Source organism: Rutilus rutilus (assembly GCF_951802725.1).
Source record: "Rutilus rutilus genome assembly, chromosome: 2".
In the NCBI taxonomy this organism is placed as follows: Eukaryota; Metazoa; Chordata; class Actinopteri; order Cypriniformes; family Leuciscidae; genus Rutilus; species Rutilus rutilus.
Window position 1 is genome coordinate 40,370,220 of NC_140210.1, and position 23,579 is coordinate 40,393,798.

Sequence of the window (23,579 nt, forward strand, 5' to 3'; positions counted from 1 at the left end):
CAATTAACTCCAGGACAAAATCAAGTCCTGTTTCACTTGGAAATATGTTGCATTACGAAAGTAAAAAGCCTTTTCATGTTTTTAAAACTCGTTAAAATCTGCATCACTATTTAATTGTAATTAATATGTGAAAAACTTATTTTAAAGTTAGCATTTTAATCATTATAGAATCCTGTCCCTTTAAAAAATGGGTAACACTTTACAATAAGGTTTCATTAGTTAACAGTAAAGAAATGTAGTTGACATTAACAAAGAATGAACAATACTTTAACAGCATTTATTAATTTTAGATAATGTCAATTTCAACATTTACTAATACATTACTAAAATCAAATGTTGTATTTGTTAACATTAATGCACTGTGAATTCAACTATTTTTATTAACTAACATTAATGGAAATTATAGTAACAAATGTATTGCTCATCGTTAGTTAATAAATTAACTAATATTAACAAATGAGAACTTATTGTAAAGTGTTACCAAAAAAATTGACAGTTCAGTGCATACATACCAAGAAAAAAAGACATTCGAAAGAAAATATTTAAAGACTTTATTATTGTCAAACGTGTCCCTTCATTCAGCATAGTTAGAGAGGTCTAGACTCTAGAGGTTAGAAAATCAGCCTTCTCACTGAAGGAAATCACCCAGAAGTTTCTATTTGATACCGCTGTTACTCATTGTCTGAGCTTTGCACACTCCTTTGCCAGCGACCTCGAAGGCAGCGCCCTTGTAAGTGGCCACACATTGGTCATCGGTGCGCAAGTCTGGCTGGACCTGCTCCCACACTTTCTTCTTAGGGTTCAGCTCCTTGTCAGGCTCACCTAGACCCAAAAAAAAAAAAAAAAAAGTGTCATTACTCATAAGTGATTAGTTTTCCCAACAGCTGTAAAAATCATCTCGGGGTGTCATTAACATCCACTTCAACAGGCTGATTCATAATGAATCTAGAACGAGTTTAAAGTGACTCCGTTCCATTAAAATCAAGCTGAGCCAAAGCGAGATGCTCCAAAACTCAAGGGCTCATGGAAACCAGATAAAGACACCTGTTTTTGCTACTACCTACAATAAGCAGACATAAATCAAACCAAAATGAATCCAAACACTTGATTTGAATGCAGACAGGGATCCTGGTTTTAGGAGTCTAATATTCTAGTGCTGACCTTTTCACAACCACCATAACGGTACAAACAAAGAAAGGTCACAGTCTGTCCCCATTACTTTTAATGACTACAGGACAAGTAGAGATGCATGCAAGAAATACAAAAGAGTAACCTCAGCAAATATGAGATTTAAATGAAATCCCAGAGACTTTTGCATGGGAGAATATCAAATAATTGCATGGCAATTCGTAAAAAGAACAAGCAGAACACAAGAAGAAAGAGTAGAAAACGAAATATAAAAATCTGTGTCTGTAATCCCTCTCCCTGTAATTACTGTGTTATTATTGCCATTTTGCTGTTGTTGTAAATGTCATTTTATGACTCCCAACAACTGGAGGAATTTGGAGAACTGCCTTATTCCTGCTACGTGCTTTGTGTTCGAAAAACAACTGTGATTTACTGTGAAAAAGAAAAAAAAAGAAAAACGGGACAACATCTTAGGCGTTTTCAGCCAAAAGGAAACACGCGGAAGAGCTGGGAAGGTGAAAGAGACATTATTCTCGCTGTGTCCTGTGCAGATGGTCCACCTCTGCGCTCCCCATTCACACAAATCCTGGGAATCTTCCCGTTAGTTATTGTGCTCAAACACGAATGGCGCACTCTTCCAAATCATGCATGCATGCCAGATCCACCATATTTCGCATCTTGAGAATAAAATTTGGATTGTTTGTGCGGTTCCCCAAAGCACTGAGGAATTTGCTCTTTATTTTTAATGGGAAAAGAATATTAGCAGCTTGTGTAGATGAATGCAAACAACTAAAGGCTTGAATACGCTACGCAACTTTTTCCAGATTTTTGTCAACAAGTCAAGTGACCTTTATTTATATAGCACATTATTTAAAATACAGATTGTTTCAAAGCAGATTACAGTGATTAAAATCAGCTCTAAAAAGACGTTAGTCAGTTGAAATCAGTTCAGTGTTGATTCAGTTCGGTTCAATAACTGTGTAAAGTTAATCAATTCAGCTCTGGAGAAAACAGTGATGTCATCATCCAGCTCAGTTCAGTTCTCATCCAATCGTGTCATTGCAGTCGAGTCGAATTGCCGAATATTGAAGTCTACGCTAGTTATAGCCAGTCTGCAGATTTTGGGCACGCGGAGCACAGAGATTTCACAGAAATTGCATAGTGCGTGATGGGCACAGACTCAGAATACGAGGGGATCCAACATGTTAGATATTTTGAGCTGATTTTAGAGCACATTGTTCTCATTTGCCACGAGGCACACATTTCTGCGCGAGTTTGTGTTCTCGACGACTTGGAAATCTGGTTGCATGTGTCATTTAGTGTATGTATAATGCTTAGTGTTGTGCGGTGCATTCCAGTTAAGAAACACGGAACATCAAGTTCTTCACGATTTCAAAGGGACAATTGCGGTTAAACAACAGCCTTGAGAATCTGTACCCCCTAAAGTGGCATAGCAAGATGTTTGACTACCGACATGAGAAGGCTGGATTACATTACAGCTTATTATAGCTGAACTTGGACTGGAAGAAAGAGACCATCTGAATGACATATCAAATGGCCAACCTGTAAAATCTTCATCCTAACAAGATATTGTGGCAGGTCAATGATGCAAAAGAAGTTTGAGAGCTATGGCAAAAGCTTTTATATGGCTTCAGAAAACTTGGAATATAGTGCATGCGTCACATAAATCAATTTTATGACATTTTAATGCAGTTTTTAGATCATGACAGCTGCTGGTCTCCATATGCTCGTTTCATTTTTGTTTGTGTTTTTGAAAAGAGCAGCGTCAACATTTTGCCTAACGTCTACTTTCGTCTCTCGTTGAAGAAAGAAACTCGTACCGGTTTCGAAATGACATGAGGGCGAGTAAATCATAGCAGAACTTTGATTTTTATGAGAGATATTCCTTTAATAAACCAGCATGAGGCATTCAGATGGGCTCCATGAAGCTAGAGATAGAGGTAATCTCGTTTTTCATTGCAGTACGTTTGTGTATTAATATGAAACGTTACCTGGGAAGCCCTGGACGGAAACCCTGTCTCCAGCCACGGCTCCACTCGGGGGATCCAGGATTTCAACTTTCTCCGGAGAGCTGGCACACATGACCATGGCCTGAGACAACACGCCTCTCATCTTAGCAGGCTTCAGGTTGCATAGCAGCACAGCCATACGATTCTGCATCTGAAGATGGAGGAATCCAGCATAAGGAATCACGATCAATTAAACGTTCAACTTTTTATTGCATGGCAGAAAGAGAAATTATGCAATGGTCCAAAAATATCAACAACATACTGCATAATAAGGAACAGCTGGGCAACTTCATAATAGCTGAATTATTCGTTTTTATAACCAAGAACAAGGGAGGCAGAACAAAACAGACCCCTAACAAAATTAATAAACTCAATACATGCAATAAGCAATCTCATTCATCTCACATCCTGTATTTAACGAACTGTGGACATTCATTATCATTTCAACTCTATAAATGCACAAACATACATAAAGCAACTGTGATGTAGTCATAACCAGAGGGGTGGAAACCCTACACGATTAAATGAATGAAGGAAACAGATGCGTTTTATAGGTGTAATTAGAATTTCTGACGAGCTGCTAGGAATCCCCTAAACAAATCATAAACTCGGGGTTCTGGAAAATAAAACACAGGAGACCGATCTGCATGGAGCAGGTTTATGGACCCGCATGAATCGTGCTAGGGCAGACGTTTTATATGAGAACGGTAAAACTGAAATATGCCCCTTCGCAATATTCTGACACATAACACCTAATCAACAAAAGCATTCCTTTTTTATGGCAAACAAAGATTGCTCTCAGGTACAGTGTTCATGTAACTTCAGACTATTGCATAACAGTCTAGTAGGGGTGTAAATATTAGCTTGATTACAAATTAGATTTTTTTTTACTGGAGATTTGGCCATGATTCAGTTTGGTTCGTGCATGATTCGTGTTTCAGTAACATTTTAACTCAAGGTGACACTTGCATGTAATAACAGTACATTATGCATAATTAAATAAGTAAGCTTCAAACAGTTAAACACTAGTACTGTACTTAAACTACAGTAAGTACTATGGTTTAATTAATATTGCTCAGTACTTATTTGTGTAATTACACGGTAACAGCATTACCATAAAATAAAGAGTACACAATATTTCTTTCAATTTACTGAGGACAAATGTAACTGGAGGGACAATTTAATGACACCCTGAAATCAAAATGTAAGTTTTTTAGCTTTTAGTATGAATATGTTAGCCTTAAGGTTATGAATAAGCTGGTGTGTTTCAAAACAATGCCAAAATTCGCATTTTGGAGAAATAAGCATTCAAAACTTAAGTCTCTCACTTCAGCTTCAGCTTCTCATCACATCTTCTGTCCAATCAAATGCTCTCAAGAATCTGAAGCGTTCCGCCCCCCCATGCTATAGATACCACCTGACCAACGTCACGGACACGTCAATATATGGGTTGGAGATGCATGTTCGGTTGCACGAACGCTCGAGTTTTATTCTGCTTTCCAACTGTGCGTTGGTTAAGAATGAAATTAATGAATCCTCTACTATTAAATCCAACGTATCATCAGTGCTCGGATTCGCTTCCATGGTGCTGTCAAGTACGACTCGCAGTCTGTGAGGTAAACTAAACGCTATTGGCTATTTGAAAAGTGGGAGGAGCTGTTCAATATGTCCCGCCTTAACTTCCTGTTTCAGTGGAAATGATGTCATCGCATCATACAAAGCTGCGCGTTCCAAGACACTTCAGTGGGCTTTTAATTTTAGTTTAAGTAAACTGAAAATTGCATAATCAGTCAGATCTGACAATGAAAATTAAATGCACTGATAATAACAAAAAAACAAATCAATTAAAGGCAGGGTAGGTAGGATTTATTAAAAATTAAAGACCCAAATTTGTTAAAACTTTCTATATATATCAATACATAATTAAAATGTAAGAACTCTGAAAAAATCATAATAAAAATCAAGTGACTCTAGACCGTTTAATCTGTATTAAACACAGCTCATTATTTCGATTCGGGACGAATCAAAGGATTGGCTTAGGCGACTGTCACTCTCTCGCAACCATGGCAACCACCCTTTTGCCACACAGCACCTGCCCACTTGCGCGCGACCGTTTGATTTGAGGAGTGCGAGAGGCACGGAACCTGATCACACCTCCGTCCAGTAGATGGCGGTAATGCACTATGTTTGCAAGCTGCCAATAAAATCTATCGAAGAAGAAGAAGAAGGCACTGAACCTAGGAATACCAAAACAATGGCAGAGAAAGAGCAATCTAAATTTACAGTACCGGCATATGCAGTTAGTGAAGGCAAACCAGGCAAAAAAATGCCCCTTCCCCTCCGCTTGTCTCAGGTAAATAATGCGTCCTCTAGCTCAGCGGTCGGAGTCGCGCGTTCATGTGTTTTGGGGGCGTGGCTTTGGAAGAAGCACAGAAATGAGGGGGTGGAGTGAATGGAAATAATGAGATGTCTTTAAAACAGTCGTGAGAGGTCTACAGACACTCGATTTTGATACTTTCTTTTTCAGAGTACTTACATTTTAATTATGTATTGATATGTACATAAAGTTTAAACAAATTTGAAAAATAAAATTTTTAGACCATTTCTACCTACCCTGCCTTTAAGTGTAATTACGAAATGAATTAAGGCGCGTTATAAATGCGATAAATGATGTGTTGCATTTCAGTGATTTCTGTAGCGATGACCGTGATAAACACAGGTGTTGGATATGGATACCTGCTCCAGAGGGATGTGTTTGACCAGGCCACTGACAACAGTGCGTGGAGCCGCGTCGCCCACATCCACCTGCTCAACGTAGAGAGAGTCGGCGTCAGGGTGCTTCTCTGCGCTGATGATGCGGCCCACCCGCAAATCCAGTCGGGACACGTCAACTTTTGCCTCTTCCTGAGGCGGCGCCGCTGGCTTCTTCTCTTTCTTCTCACCTGGACCAAAAGCGCATCAGAATGTGTCTTTCAGATATTTTTGCGTTTGTAAATCGGAACGGAATTGCTAAATTATGAATCATCAAATAACACACCATAAATATCTGTAAAAAGCACAAGCTGTGTATGTACCGCTGTTACAGACATCGCAGCAACCTCAGCACACCGTGTCATTCTGGGGTTTTATTACAGTACACGTCGACCCGGAGGAAATGTGCCTTTAGTTTGTGAGGTGTTTTTAAGGCAGCTCTTTGATAGATATTTTTAGCTTTGCACATTGTTCCCCAGGGAGCTGTTGGGATACTTTTCAAGCCATGTAAATTATCCAGGCTTGTCATTTCTGATCTGTTTTCGAGCTTTACCCGAAACAACTCTGCCAACAATGGCTTCAGTATGGCGTTTGTTTCTAATCACACCAGTCTTTTGAAAAAGTGTACAACTTTATCACGGTTTCCGGACATATGAGGTCAGGGGACACTGTTTTGGACCACCACCCTCTTGAAAACTTGAAATGAAAATGGCTAGCCTATACAAGCGCTACAGTTCAAAAGTTTGGGGTCATTGAAATTACTTTAAATAAAAAATTAATACTTTTATTAAGCAAGGATCCTTTTATCAAGTGACAGTAAAAACGTACATTGACAGTTTTCAACATTCATAATAATGAGAAATGTTTCTTGAGCATCAAATCATCATATCAGAATGATTTCTGAAGGATCATGTGACACTGAAGACTGGAGTAATGATGCTGAAAATTCAGCTTTGATCACAGGAATACATTTTTGAGAGAGGATTAGGGATTCACAATTTTAATGTTGGTAGCACTATATTTAATGATTAATTTATTACAAATAAAATTATACAATTAAACAAATATATATATTTTTATATAATTTGATCAAATTGTTATTATTATGCCTCCCCCGCATAAAAATTGTCAATAAAATCAGTTTACAGATGACCTAAATTACCCTTAACCCTCTGGGCTTCTTCGTATTATATCACACTTAGCCTTCCTCCCGCGCCCGAAAACGGGCGAAGCCTTAAAATCTTACTTTACTTTTTCCCAGGATAACCAATCAAATATATTTTTGTTCTATAATGTTTTCTGATTATTATTTAGAATTTTTGGAATTTTTTATGATATTTTGCATTAATTATATAATTTTTATGAGCTATTTTTTCCATTGGAATTAATATATTATTAAATTTTTTTTTTTTTTTTCAATAAATGCAACATTTCACATCAAAATAGAGTGCAGGCCTAAAAAAAAAAAATTTCAACTGAGAAGAGCGCCATCTAGTTGCTTCAAAATGTATTAATTTGTGTCATGTCCTATAACCGCCTATAGGCGGCCTATAGCTTTTTTATTTATTTATTTGATTTATTCCCATTCGGAAAGAAAAAAAAGTATTACTAAGCAACCACTGAATGGAACAACACAAATTATATATCATTTTAAAGCTTAGGATCTCAGCTTTTTAATGCATCTAATTACATTTATTAACTCCTAACGAGTGCTGAGTAATCCCTCTAAAACCGAGTGTACCGCCAGCAGGCGCCACCTAGCTGCGAAAATATTCTTTACCATATTTTTAAAAAATCTTGCCTTAACACAAAGTTGATGTCATTTGAAAGCTTAGAGTCTGAACTTTACAGTGAATGTATCCACTTTGAAAAACTCTTAAGTATTGCTGAGTTATTTGCTGATAAATAGAATTTCTTTTTTTTTTCATAATCTATAAAATAATGTACTGCAATGTGTCAAAAACATCATACAGCTCATGAAACATTCTCAGATAATTGAAAATGGCACTTCATTTTTTACAGCATATTATTACAATTAAAATGAGCCCAAAATTAACATAATCTATTGCTTTTATGACAAGATATTCTTCATGAAGAAAAAATTGCCCATGAGGGGGTGTCAAAGACTGTACAAAAAGGCTATCTCTTTTCCAAATGCTGTAACTTTTGATTCCTTTGTCCAAAAATTATTATTTTTTTATCCAGATGCAGCTAACATGTAGGGGGACTTCACTAAAAAAGAATTTTCCTCCTACCTTATTTCCTTCCTGAGTTATTCCATGACAAATAAGAAAGATATGCAAAATCATAATAAAAATTATATATATATATTGTTTTTATCCGCTGTTTCTTGGCAGGACAATGTCCAAATGTAATGTAATTTATATTTTCAAAAAATTTAAAAAGAGTTCTTTCAAACGATACATACCTTTTGACTCTCCTTGCTATAGTTTTGGAGTTATTATGATTATATCATTTTTATATAGTTTGGGGCAAAATTTGCTGTTTCAGTCTTACCAGTTCATTTCTCTCTCTGTGTGTGTGTGTTTGTGTGTGTAGGTGTGTGTGTGTGTGGGGGGGGGGGGTGTCTTATTTGCACTCTTGATGTTCTAGAGTGTCACCCCTTCATTGCTGTACACTTTTTTTCAGCACAGTGGCTGATCTGTAGCTTGTACCACCAAAAGTTTCTCTGAGTTTTCCTATTTTTTCGTATTTCCCATTCATTTCCTATGTCGCGCCGTTTTCGGGCGGGAGGAAGCTAAGTGTGACTTTTTTTTTTACGACCCTTTAACATATCAGAATCATCTCCTTGATTTTTTGTGTGTTCATATAGGTAATAAAACAAAAGTCACCAAGTTTCACCCCCATCCGATGAAGCAAAAAAATTAAACAATTCGAAACGTTCAAGTTTTCGCCCGTTTTCGGGCGAAGAAGCCCAGAGGGTTAAAAAGTAATTTTGGTCTCAAAGGTTTGACCTTGTTGACTGTAAACTGTATTTATTTTATACAGACATTTGATGTATTTGAAATTTTTCATGCCAGTTTCTTATCAGTTTTATCTAACATATCTTTTGTTTAATGTTTGACTTTAACGCTTGAAAAAGTCACAGAAATGCACCAAAATGCATTTTATTTTTGTGGAAAGTCCCAGCAACGTTTTATTTTTTCCATAATTATTCACTTTCACGTAGCATCGCAACACGGCCTGGTAAAACCCTCTTCGCTTTCACAGAACACCTTTTAAATTCCACGTAAAGTTGTCAACAGCTTTCTATTCCAAACCTTTAAAGAGGAAAAACGAGTGTAGTAGACGACCCTTCACTTTTGCATGCAGACCCTGTATATAATTAATTCAATCACAGGCTTTTGTGGTTTTTATGATTTCAATTGTGATTTTGATTAATCGCACAGCCCTAATTTAAGTCTAGAAGAAAACGTGCCAAGATTCCTCCAAGTCCTCTTAATGTGACGAGCCATATAGCGCTGCCAAGAAAGAGATATGCATGAAATACAGGTGCAAGAGAGGCTTTCATCCACGCCGAAACACAGCATTCATCAACACTGAAGGAGGAGAGGCACACTTGAGAATTATTAAACTGCTTTTGACATCTGGCCCGCAGGAATGTCAGAGAAACACACACGTTAACTTGTTTTTCCCTCAGCCCAATAATGCACAAACATGATCTGTGATTTTTGTACTCAGATATAGTATGAACAGAGTGTTCCCAAGTTGAAGGGATTTAAGTGATTTGAAATGAAAATCATTTTCATAATAAATAACCATGAAAGGAAATTGATTATTTTCATATGCTCTGTTCTTTAAGATATGAATACTTACGAAATATAACAACCCGAAGACAATAGTGACGTCTTTAAATCTGGTTTGCCTTCAGATCCGTTTGTAGGCCAAATGAGTTTGACCTGCATCTGGTCTCTTCTCAAACTGTGCAAATGCATTGATTGCACGGCATTACTTCTGACACTGACATATAGCCTGACTCATCTGACCGCAGATACTGAATCAGGACAACGCGTTTTTACCCAGGCACTCTTTACTTAAACTAGTCTGACAGGAGAGATAACAGATTTCATGCACGTCTTTCAAAATAAAAGTCTTGCATCAGAAAATCACGTTTGTTATCGTTTCTTTGACTGCACACTCCGCGACCCACCAGTTGAGAAACACTGGAGTAAATCATTCACATATTCCCCAAAAATTCAATTCACCCCTAGACATGACAGCCTACCCTAAATAATAAGCCATATTTATGGTCCTGTTATAGACACTTTCTCCGGTAACACTTTATTTTACAGTGTTCTTGTCCTAAACCTAAACCTAATTAATACTGCTCAGTAACTTCACCGATTTGCGCCTTAAACAATGTTTACTTATTCTCCGCATTACCTGTACTGAGAAATTCACGTTTATTTATCTGTATTATCCACCGTGTGACGCAAAACCACATTTTTGTATCCCTGTCCATGGAGGGTTAATATTAACAGAACAGTTATTGTTTAGCGAAAACTAGGGTTAGCCCTGAAAATTATATCGCACTCTGTCTACTCTTTAATCAGCATTATGGTAAAAATGGAAGCTTTCTTACCTGTACGGGCGGAAATGACAAAACTGCAGTTTCTTTCAGTTTTTCCCCTCCGTTTGGCCTAAAACTCTGTGTTTGTGGTCATCCAGTTTGAAGTTGACAATAAAACACGGAGGTTTTTCAGATTTTCCATTGCGGCGTTCTGTCCGTATTTACGATTCTTTGCAGCTTTTAGACGCTGCCAACAACGCGCAGGATCCTTCACTGGAAACCGATAGTAACTCACTCCTGCTAAACGTTCACTTTTTGAGTTCTTTCACGCGGGAACAATACAAGTCAACACCATTATGACTAAAAGTTTGCTAAGTAGTATGTCCTACTAAAGCAAGGCGGTATTTGACTAGTAAGGCGTATCCATAGCAGACTGAAGGGAGTGGCCTTGGACTCCAACATGCCCAAGTGCATTGTGGGTGTTGAAGTTTTCCTACCAATTGGGCAAAGTTTCCAGGCGTTGCTGTTGATTCATTTGCAACACCATCCAAAACGTTTGCATGGTCAGAGCTTTATTTTAAGGTGTTACTGTGTAATTATGCATTTAATGCCAAAATAGGCTTTTAATAAAACTTGGCTGCCTATAGAGAAAGGTGATTTTTTTTTATTCTCTAACTTTCTCTATAGGCAGCCAAGTTTTATTGAAAGCCTAGTTTGGCATTAAATGCATAATTACACAGTAACACCTTAAAATAAAGCTCTGACAATGCAAACGTTTTGGATGGTGTTGCAAATGAATCAACAGGAATGCCTGGAAACTTTGCCACTGCAGAGATGAACTGTTATAAAAGGAAATGTCATACTAATAATCTCAAAAGTATGCTTACCCTTCTTCTCAGCTTTCATCTTTTTCGCGTCATCGTTGTTTTTGGCAGGTGGTGTTTTTGTGGCGGGAGCAGAAGGGGCTGCTGGGGCAGGGGGCTCTGCGGCTGTCAGTTTAGAGACACACTGGATGCTGGGCTCCGCTGAAGGCATGGCCACCTCTTTCACTGCGAAGAACAATTATTTGACGTCTTTATCATTAGAAAAACAATCCCAAATACTCATCACAAGGTGAAGGTTTGTTTAATTTGAAAGCACTATATTAACACTCATCTTGCACTGCACAGATTTGTATCCACTCAAATGCTCTCAAGAATGAGAATGTCCCTCCCTCTAATACCACCTGTAACTAACTACGAATATAACAAGCAACAGCACAAACTCTGGCTAACTTTTTCATATTTTATTTTTAACATTAGTTCTGTGTTTAGGAGTTTCTGACCACCCAACAGGCATCATTGATGTTTAAATGTGGGTGGTCATGTGTTGATGCGTTTAATTCTGGACTGTAGAAGTTTTGAATTCTAAAGGTTACAGTATGTTTTCAAGTACAGCATCTTAGTACTTCATTATTTAAAGAACATCAGCAAGAATAGTGTGTTGTGTGATATTATACCTCCTCTACTTCTTTCCATTTCAAAAAGTTGTTTCTTCAGGTCCTCAATGTCCTTCTTGAGCTTGGCGTTCTCCACCATCAGTTTCTTCTCCTCTTTCACTGTGGCCTGCACAACTACACAAAACAACATTTATTAGAACAAGACAAACACACATCAATTCAGAAGTGACAAATAAGGATGCAGTCCTGTTTAAAATATTATTAAAGGGATAGTTCACCCAAAAATGGAAATTCTGTCATCATTTACTCACCCTCAAGTTGTTTCAAGCCTGTATGAATTTCTTTCTTCTGCTGAACACAAAAGAAGATATTTTGAAGAATGTCGGTAACGAAACAGGTCCATGGCCCATTGACTTCCATAGCATGGAAAAGAAATACTATGGAAGTCAATGGGGAAATCAACTGTTTGGTTACCGACATTCTTCAAAATATCTTCTTTTGTGTTCAGCAGAAGAAAGAAATTTTATTCTTTCTTGTATGTGAAGAATAAATTCATACTTGAGGGTGAGTAAATTGTGACAGTTTTCATTTTGGGAGAACTATTCCTTTTATATAGGAAATATCCACTAAATCAAAGTTTTTGTGCTTTAAAGCTACACTGTGTAGGATTTTCTCCCATCTAGCGGTGAAATTGTTTATGACTACCAAATGAATATTACTTTCTAGCCCCTGCCATTCCGAGGGCGTTTTAACTCCTACGGTGGACGTATTATTTCAAATCTGCCGGCAGTCATGAGTAATCTCCCCCTCGCATTCGTCACGGTGCCACTGAGTGTAAAAACGTGAAAGGCGAAGCTTGAATTTCCAGGTATGTCCCTCTTTGGCTAATGTATTTCAAGATGGAGGCGCAACATGGCTGCCGCCATTCGAACGGCTCGCTCGTATGTATTCTGAATGGCAGATTCTACGCTTACGAGAATACCTGATTAGTTGGTAGAAGTAATTACACACTAATGAGCACATATCATTTTGAAAGAACAAAGTGTTTTTTGCTAAGAATCAACTTAAAGACTTCGGTAAGTCGGTAAGACTTTTTTTCATGTTTTTGAAGTCTATTATACTCACCCAAGCTGCATTTATTTGAAAGAAAAAAAATACAGTAATTTTAATATTACATTAAATAAATTTTCAGCATCATTACTCCAGTCTTCAGTGTCACATGATCCTTCAGAAATCTTTCTTATATGAGGATTTGCTGCTCAAGAAACATTTCCAGTTATTATCAATGTTGAAAATTGTGGCGCTGCTTAATATTTGTATGGATCACATTTATTTTCAGCATTCTTTGAATAAGAGTAAAAAAAAAAAAAACCAGCATTTCTTTGAAGTAATACATCTTTTGTAATATGTCTTTACTGTCAACTTTGATACATTTAATCTGAATAAAAGTATACATTTCTATTTTAATATTTCTGCTTAACTTTTTTTTTTTTTTTTGTAATAAATGTATGAAACCTCCATGAAAGCGAATGTTGGCACTTGCATTTTGAACTAGATTTTTAAGATGTTCCTTCTCTTTCTACTTTTCATCATCTCTGGCATTTGTATTTCTCAGTGACCCGTGATGAACACACACGTGCACGCCTCATGCATCCGCTTACTGGCTTTCTCTTTCAGCAGCTGGACCTGCTGCTTGAGGTATTCGATGAGCTGCTCAGCCTCTGCAGCCTTCTGTTCCAGTCTCATGAGTGAGGGTGTGTGGCCAGACATCCTGAAAAGAGATCGTACCAGGAACCTGGAAAAACAAGCCAAAGGGAAAGATCAAACGCTGTAGGAACTCTTAGTCACTCATAAACATGCTTAAAAAAAAAAAAAGATCCTCTGGGACATCCTATCTGTGCTTGGGAATATGCGGCACTCGAGAGAGCGTGACCTCTTTAAATGAGATCTTTCAGATCTTTGGCGCTCATAAACATGAGGTGTTTTGGCAAACTTTACACAGTGCTTTAATTTGTAATTTATACCGATATGTGGCCAACTTTCTGTCCTAATCCCCTTCCATGAAGGGGAATCATAATGAAACGTCTGACACCAGCCAGATGCTTAACAATAGATCGGCTAGACGCCAAACAGCATGTGAAAACCTCATCAAAGAGTACATTCTGCATCCTATTCCCAGTGAACCCTATTTTGCATTCTCACTTCAGTATCGACATTGAATCGCCAAGTTGAAGTTCGTCAACAACCATATTCCCGAACAAGGATAGAGGATGGAAATCAAGCCATGTGGCATCTAAATGTGTGTGTTCTCATGTCCACGAGGAGACAAATCCTGCACGATTGCGTCACTGTCCTCTCGGCCCCTGCCGCCACTATAAAAGCGTTTTGATTGAGGAATCCTCTTTGGGTCCACAATGGATCAAACAACAATTCCCATTCAGTCAAAAGACAGCTGGTGAAGGAACATGGACACATTACACATTTGGCTTCGGCTCATCCCCTGCAAAAGGACTAAGGGATTTTTTACAAGGCGTAGGAAAAGAGAAGAACACATCATAACACATAGTGCAGGGTGGTGCTGGAAAACAACAGCTGGCGCGGGATGAAAACAGAGAGTTCAGATGAGGAAATTAGAAACACAAAAAAGCTGGAGTTGATAATATCGTGGATCAAAGTCTCTTGTTTTTGAAGTTCTTGAACTGCTTTAAATGGGCCTGTGGTGGAAGAATTTATGAGCTCCATGACAGGACTGTTTTCATTTGCATAACCCCTGAAAACGTGTCCCGGGGCCGAGCCGGAGCCCAAAACACTTCCAGAAAACATTTCCAAAAAGCTCGGTTGTCACCGTTTTCCAATAATCCGCTTCAGCAGTGGTCACCGGCATCGCATGACAGCCAATAAACGAGAACGTAAGCCATGCAACGGATATAAAATTTGTGAAACGCAACCAAAACGGGATCTGTGAAAGGAACCATGAAAACATCAGTGCTCTTGAAGACATTCAAGGCCATGTGTTACATCCGACACCAGCGAACACTTACAGGAGCAGCTGTCACATTCATGCAAGTCTGAATGGCGAGGAGATAACGACCACGCACTTTAGTCAGCGTTTCCTTTCGCCACCACCCCCAGTCATATCGCAATAAAGACTTCATTCTCTGTTACTCATCTTTAAGAAATGCTCAACTATCGGAACTACTTGCATCCCACAGGAATGAATCTATGTAACAGTAATTGTCCCCGAAATAACTGCATATTAGGAATGTTAATTTATGATTTATTACTATTATTAATATATACTTAACAAATATGAATATGTAACAAATAAATAATTTATTTGTTAAGTTTAAGGTTTGCAAAACCAACATATTATGCCCATTTTAGGATAAAAGAACTGGAGTTCTGATTTATACACACATCCATGACACCTCCATGCTATAAGTCACTTCACTGATTTGTAAAGTTGGAAAGGTTTTATGCAACTGGACTCTATTATGTTAAACAAGATAAAGGCTTTCAGTCATATATATGTGGCCTGCGCAAAAGTATAATCATGCAATATGATAAGAATAATAGGACACATTGCACTGTAGATTTGCACAATTAATTGCAATGATCTATTTGGTTACACTTGATTTGAAGGTGCACGTGTTACAGTGCCGTCATATGTTTATATATAATTAACTACATGTACTTACTATTGGGGTAGGGAGTGGTTTAGGGTTAGTTGCATGCACCATTATAGTAATAATTACTATAGTAACTACATGTAAAGTGTAACAGACACTGTAAAACAAAGTGTTACCATGCATTTTAACTGAAACGGTCGGATATACACAGAAAACACTTAAAAAAATAAATTTTTATATGGTGACTTGTTCAGAACAGGTGAATGAACTAGTTTGACAGACCATATACTGCAAGTGAAAGTAAAGAAAGTAAAGACAGAAAGCAAGGAATAACTGTTAATTTCAAAGAACATTAGCGTAAATGTTAAGCTTACAAACACAGAGAGGAAATAACAATATGTTTATTTTTATTACTGTTGTCATAAATTATGATAAACCAGTTTCACTTTTTAACCCTTCATAGCAGATTTCTACGCAAGGATGAACATTTAACCATAATGTGCCAAAATATGAGTAGTGACATTCATACAGGGGGATCATCATGACATTATTGTCTTTTTATAGATACAGTGCTGACTGTCACTTCTCACATGTTGGTCAACACGGCATATTTGTACGTCTACAGCTCTATAACAGAGAGTTACATTCCTAATACATTACATAGACAAATAAACAAAACATTTATTCGTGCACTAGTACTCACATACAACTGCAACCGTATGTTTCTTTGCTATAAAGCCACGCCACACACACACACTCGTCTCTCACCGGCGTCGACGGGTGATGACGCCACCGGTCACATGTCGTTCAGCTGTTTGCTGGCGCGGGATAAACACGCCACGCGATTCAGCTGTTTACAGTCTCCGGAAGACTCCACCGATCTCTCAAAATCACAAATATATACCTGTAATATTATCAATGGACACGTGAATCAAATGGAGCAGTCTTTCATTTCAGATAAACAGGTATGCTGCTGATTTTATTTTGCTTTTGTAATTCACAGTTCAAAGCGCCAGCAAGCATGCAGAAATCCATGTGTGTAACGTTACAGTGTATTTAAATTACATATCGTCAAATATTATTGGTTTAGTTTATGTTTTAATCATGTTCATGACAAAATATTATGCTATGCTGTAAGATGAAACATACACGTTTTACAGTTATGATTAATCTAGGTTCTCCTGATATATTAACTGTTGTAAGTAACTATTTATGTTGTATTTAAAAAGAAAACAATATCCTGAGTGATTTCAGAATGACAAAGTAATGTAGGAAAATCATTTAAAAGCATTCAGCGATATGTAAGTGTATTCTGTGCTCCGTGTCAGTGTGTTTGTTGAGCATCAGGTGATCATGAAGCCTCTCAGAGATGCTGAACTGGGGGCCTCCACTTTCTTCGCTTCTCCTCTTCCTCATGATGTGTGTGGCAGCAATGGACTTCCTCTCACCCCAAACTCCATCAAGATCCTGGGACGCTTCCAGATCCTCAAGACCATCACCCATCCCAGACTGTGCCAATATGTGGACATCACCAGAGGGAAGCATGGTATGTATGATCATGGCTTTCTTTGCTTCAGTGCACTGTGTTTCTCTCTCACATATACCCAAATAAGACCGTCCATCGGTAAATAATAGTAAATACGGTTCATTTCACAGATATAACTTGAAAACAATGCGGCTACTCTCTCAGAATCTTTAAAAAAAATGTGTCGGCTTTTCTCAGAAGTGCTTGTTTTAGCAATAGTGCACCTTGTAAACCGTTTTGTTTCATAATTGATGAACTTTGCAACATTGGCACTGTTATTAAACTGAATTGAGCTGCTTTATAACCTAAATTGAAGTCTTTATAATTGATAAACTTGCCATATTCACAGTTATTTTCCTGTTTACAACTGTAAAACTGCTTTGAAACAATCATTCTGTAGGAAATAATCATCCAATCATAATAGAGCTTTCCAGATCAAGAATGTTTTTGTGCAAAATGTATCAGATTTTGGTAAAACTTTACAAGAAGATTTCATTAGTTAACGTTTAATGTTACTTTTAACGTTTAATGTATTAACCAACATGAACTAACTACGAGCAATACATTTGTTACAGTATTTATTAATCTTTGTTTACATTAGTTAATAAAAAAACAGCTGTTCATGTTAGTTCACGGTGCATTAACTAATGTTAACAAATACAACTTTTGATTTTAATAATGTTTTAGTAAATGTTGAAAGTAACATTAACAGAGATGAATAAATGCTGTAGAAGTGCAGTTCATTATTAGGTCATGTTAACTAATGAAACCTTATTGTAAAATGGTACCCAGATTGTTGTCATATCTACTTAGCTGTCTATTGGACATCCTGCTCTCTAGATATTAAAATTAAAAGAAATATGTCATGGCATGTTTTTGCAAGTCATTAATTTGAAATGTTTTCCATTTCCTTTTAATGCCTCGTCAAGTCTGGTTTTGTTTTCTGGTGCTCTTCAGAGTTTTATTCTCTTTTATCCTAGTGATTTTTATCTCTGTGGTTTAATGGCATTATTCATGTGCGGAATCCTTCTGCGAGATTGTTTCTTTTTATCTTTGTTTGCTTTATGGCTGTTAGTTCAGTATTTATCATGCACAATGCACTTTGGTTCATGCATGTGTGCCCTATGAGATCGATGCATGTGTACACAAACACATGTGTTTGAAGTGCTTATGACATTATGCAGATTTATTAGTGTTATAACTTTCTTTCATGTTTGAGAAATGACCTTGAATGCAGGTCATCATCTTGCTCGAGGGAATATTCATTTCTGAGGATATTGAAAATCAGTTTTTAAGTCTTTAGAGAAGAAGTTTTTTAGTTTTTTATTATTATTCTTCATTGTGCTGATTAAAATGGGAATAGTAAACAAGAATCTTGTACGCTTCAGAGCAGTTGCAGTTGTAAAATAAGTGGTGTTTGGTTTTTTTTTAGATATTGTGACATTTCCTGGATGTTTTTTAGTTGCATACTTGTATGCTGAATATATTTTCTTGTTGCACTTTTAAAAATCAAGGTACCAAAAGTTTTTTTTTGTGTGGAAGTGCAAAAGAAGTTCTTGGAAAAATTCTTTTTTCTTAGCGTGAAGAACATTTTGATAATCTAAAGACCCCTTTTCCACTTTAAAGAACCTTTTGTGCAATGGAAAGATTCCATGGATGTTAAAAGTTCCTCATGGAACCATCGATGCCTTTAGTTTTGGATGAGAGCTGAACTGAGACGACGATGACGTCACTGTTGTCTGTAGAGCTGCTCTATAACTGAAATGAACTAATTTCACCCATGAACTTTAGACGGTTATTGAACAGAACAGAATCAACCCTGAACAATGACTTCAGCTAAACAATGACACTATTTTCTTTACAGCAGAATTGATGTTTGTTAGTTTGCTTCATTAAATCATAATTTTCCTGTGTATCACTGCAAATCTGATTTGAAATAATTTGTATTGAATAAAGCACTATATAAATGAAGGTGACTCACTGTACATGTTTCTCCTGCGCATACAACAGCTGCGCATGTGTCGGCGAGCCAATTCCCCATCCTTATCAATAACGTCACAGTTAGTACACCCATGAACGGTAACCAAATTACCCAGTTTAAAGGGGATAGTTCACCCTTAAGTTGTTCCAAACCTGTATGAGTTTCTTTCGTCTGTTGAACGCAATCAAACAGTTGACGGTAGCCATTGACATTGACTTACTATGAAAGTCAATGGCTACCGTCAACTGTTTGATTTACAACATTCTTCAAAATATCTTCTTTTGTGTTCAACAGAAGAAAGAAACTCATACAGGTTTGGAACAACTTGAGGGTGAGTAAATTATGAGAAAATTAAAACTTTTGGGTGAACTATCCCAAAACACAAAATAATCATACACAAAAAATATATATATCTTGCGTTAACCTAATACAGCAGACAATAGCAAGAAGGCATGTATATTATGTTTTTTCCCGTGTTTGTTATCTTTGCAAGTACATGCTTTAAACTCTTTGTTTTCTTGTTATTTTGCAGAACGGCTGGTTATTGTTGCTGAGCACTATGAAAAAAGCCTTAAAGATCTTCTGAAGCAGGGGAAACCAGTCAGGTAACAATCAAGACCTACTGAATAATGCACCTCGATGAACGCACACAATTGTTCAAATGTTTGGGATCATTTAAAATAATAATAACTTGGATATAAGTCACCTGAATGAAAGGCTCATTATGCGGGTAATTGTCTTCTCAGGTGTGAATCACAGCATTATTCATGATCATTCACTCCCCCACGCATATTGCCTTTCCAAACAAAAAGTGTCTTACAAAATTTAAATCAATGTATTGTTTTATGTGAATGATTAGGCAGGATGATTTTTCAGATCATTTTGAAGCAAAAACTCTAGGCGACAACACCCATTAGTCAAAAGTATTGTGGACACATATTTAGTATGTGTTTTGTGGCCTTATTTCAGAAACTTACATTTTTAGTTTTTTCAATAACCATGCATAAACATTATTCTCTCAAAAATACAAACATGTACATACATGTTGCTCACATATTATGGTAGCCCTGTTTGTGCTAAATAGAGTGTAATGACACCTTTGCCATTAATATGTTTATAAGCAACTGAAAAAAGCACAAATGTCAGGGCATGTCAAAACATATCAAGGACCCCAAAAACCCCTTGACCCCAGAGGGTTAATTTGATTAGAAATGGCCAAAGCCGTTACTCCAATGTCTTCAGTGTCACATGATCTTTCAGAGGTCATTCTAATATGCCTATTTGCTGCTCAAGAAACATTTATTATGATGTTATAATGAATTATTTGACGATTGGAAGGTTCCAAAGAACAGCTTTTATTTGAAATAGAAATCTTTTGTAACAATACTTTAATTCAGCATTTATTTTAAATAAAAAGTCAACATAAATGTCCAAACTGTTCCATGGTATTATCATTTGATGCCATCATTGTACCATGCCATCTGAAAGGCATATTTGAACTGTTCATATTCACTCGGTGACTAGTTTTTATCAGTTTTATCATTTTGAATCTGTTCTACATTATCAGGTTAAAAGAACCATTGGAATTTGTGGCAGAGCTTTTTTTTGTTGTTCTGAGATTCATTAGTGGTTTGTATCCTCTCATGTGGAAGCTATTGACACCGTTGTCAAATTCTTCATGTGGACAGTTTTTGCAAAGCTTTTCTTTTTGTGAAAGCATTTGATCGTTGTTTGTGTTATGGCTCAAACTATTATATATAATAACAATATGTTGTATTAATATTGACACAACTGGGATCAGAGTTTAAGAAAATAATGAATGTTAATATAGCAGGTGTGAATTGGGCCAATGTGACACCAGTTCAAACTATTGCCATAGACTGAGCAAATGTTATACTAAAAATTGAAACCAGTAAAGCTTCTCATTTTAGACATAATATAAAACAGCAAGAGACAATTTACAGTCAAACCGATCAGTCCAGGAATATTTCACTACTCCATTGAATAATCTATTCAGTATATTCTTATATGTTTTGCTTCATCCAGAGCTTTCTATGAACTTTGTCTAATAGAAAAACATCAGTTTACACTACAGTACATAAGCACTTTATTCAAATGTATTAGTTTATGTGACCATCCTTATATTTTAATTCCATATCGCTGATTCAGAATAAAGATTGATCTACTATTATCACATAGAATAATACTGTTAGGATGACAAAAAGGTTTAAAAGTAAAAATTTTAGTCTGGTCTGCCTCATCGATCTAACAGTGTTCGTTAATGTCAAAATGATTGAGATGGCCAATCAAATCAAAGTAGGCGGGGGTTTCTTTTCACAGAAGCAGAGCGTGAATTCCAGCGCAAAGCGTCAGTTTAATGTCGAAAGACAGTGAAGATGGCAATACATGTCAACTGTTTAAACTGTTGAAATGCTGATATACAGTAACATCCAGTGATGCGAACATAAACATTAGTTAATGCATTGTGAACTAACATGAACATTTTTATTAACAAAGGTTAATAAATTGCTCTGCTCATTGTTAGTTCAGAAGAAACCTTACTGTCTTTCACTTTTAGCTCTTTTTTTCATGCAGTATCAATAAGCACATAAATAGCTGTAAAAGCAGCATTCCTAGCTAAACCAGTGCTATATTTCCAATAACTGAACAGCTCAGACTGCTCATATTCTGCCATCTACTGTCTAAATCAGTAAGAAATGTATTTTATTTTGAATGAATGGCATTTAAATGCCATTCAACCTTGAATTCATTGAATTCAAGGTTGAATTCAAAAGGCATTATACATGTGTAGTATTGGATTGTGCCTTTTATTTGACTTCACAGTGCCTCATTCAGCCAAGCGTGGCTTAGGTTAACGCTTATATCCATAATTACTTACATTTATATATTACCTTGTTATATACATATTGAGTGATTGAATTTCAGTTTGACTTGACAGTGACACTGACATCAGTAGAAAATGAAAGGCGCTATTAAAATGTACTCATTTTCAGATGTTCTTGTCTCTCTCTTAGTCCAGAGATGGTGCTTCACATTGCCTATGAAGTGCTAGAAGGTTTGGAGTTCATGAATGAACATGGGTTGGTTCACCGCGCCTTGTCTCCCAACAATGTTCTCTTGGATCGTGAGGTATGTGGAGTCACGGAAGTGCATTGAGAAGTCATTTGGCATGCTGCATGATGTAAAAAAAAAAGTGGGGGGTTGACCAAGTGTTCAAAACCATTTTATTTTATTTTATTTTATTTTATTTTATTTTATTTTATTTTATTTTATTTTATTTTATTTTATTTTATTTTATTTTATTTTATTTTAGCTCAAAAATGTTATAATAAAATTCATAGCTGTAGTATAAGAGCTTTATAAATAAACGGATAATTCTGATAAACTTAAAACAGTAAATCCAACAGATATTAACAATATGATTAAGTTTGTCAGAACTATCAGTTTCTTATTGATACCGTACTTTGTCTTGCTTTCAACTCACTGTTTTCATGGAATGAAATGTTCTTTTACGAACTCAACAGGGTAAAGTGAAGCTGGCCAAATTCGGCCTGTATCATATGACCGACCACGGAGCAGATGTTGACTTCCCTATTGGGTATGTCATTCAGCTATAATGTTTTCCATTTGTTTCCTGCTGTATCCTCATATTCCTCAAAATGAAACTCACGTGCTTTGGTGTCTATATAAGGGTACAGATAACATCTCGGCATCATTATAGCAGAGCAGAAAGTCAAGGTCGAGCTTTAAATCTCGTCCGCCGTCTCTTTAAGATGCATTGTGGCTCAGAACCGAAGCGCCTGCTTTTCATGGAGAAAAAGATCAATGGGTCACGCTGTGCTCTCATAATAAAGAAAGATGAACTAACATTAGATGTGCATCATTATGGCTCATCTTTGTTTTGATCAAAAGCAGATCCTGGATATCAAAGCGGCTTCCTTATGTGGCATCCTAAATAACCTATCTGAGTGGGACGACCAGGAGCCCTCATGTTCTCTAAGGGGGCTGTCTTATAATATCCGGTTGTGATTTGGGTTTTGTGGGACGCGTCTTTTGTTATCTGGCGTCACGAGGACCACATCTGCTCTCTTTGAGACCTTTCCAGCAACCGTGTCGTCTGTTCCTCTCTGTTTTCGTAGGTATCCATCTTACCTGCCTCCAGAGGTTATTGCTCAAGGCTGTTTGTATTCCAGCGACCCCTCGATCATTGAGGCCCCGCTTCCTTCAGGGCCCAAAACAGACGTTTGGTCTCTCGGGGTGCTCCTGTTTGAACTCTGTGTGGTACGCTGTCAGAGTTTTCATAGATTCAGCTCAACAAGCACTAAACTGAATTTTACATTAATGCAAATCATTTGTTTTTTACCCCGAGGATATGAATTTAATGTTGTTGATTGCAAAATGTCCTGAAAGGCTTTTTTTTAAAACTGTTTAAATGCACTGAATTACTTTTTTAAATTATTTAAATACACTGAATTAAAGACAGGCAGGCAGACAGATAGACAGACAGACAGACAGATAGCTAGATAGATAGACAGACAGACAGAC

General features: G+C 36.9%; 2 protein-coding genes across 2 annotated transcripts in view; one reads left to right on the plus strand and one right to left on the minus strand.

Annotated features, from left to right (window-relative positions):
- Positions 1–535: 535 nt before the first annotated feature.
- Positions 536–16,332, minus strand: aimp1a (aminoacyl tRNA synthetase complex interacting multifunctional protein 1a). The gene is made up of 7 exons (XM_084402229.1): positions 16,211–16,332; positions 13,540–13,673; positions 11,939–12,052; positions 11,328–11,489; positions 5,895–6,100; positions 3,141–3,309; positions 536–822 (listed from the first exon to the last, which is right to left on the minus strand). Coding segments are annotated over exons 1-7 (954 nt in total). The 5' UTR covers positions 16,213–16,332; the 3' UTR covers positions 536–655.
- Positions 16,269–23,579, plus strand: part of tbck (TBC1 domain containing kinase) — a 60,705-nt gene continuing 53,394 nt past the window's right edge. The window contains exons 1-6 of the mRNA XM_084402222.1: positions 16,269–16,472; positions 16,836–17,053; positions 19,546–19,618; positions 22,049–22,163; positions 22,559–22,632; positions 23,174–23,315. Coding sequence (XP_084258348.1) covers positions 16,861–17,053; positions 19,546–19,618; positions 22,049–22,163; positions 22,559–22,632; positions 23,174–23,315 — 597 coding nt within the window. The 5' untranslated portion in view covers positions 16,269–16,472; positions 16,836–16,860. The remainder of the gene's footprint in view (positions 16,473–16,835; positions 17,054–19,545; positions 19,619–22,048; positions 22,164–22,558; positions 22,633–23,173; positions 23,316–23,579) is intronic.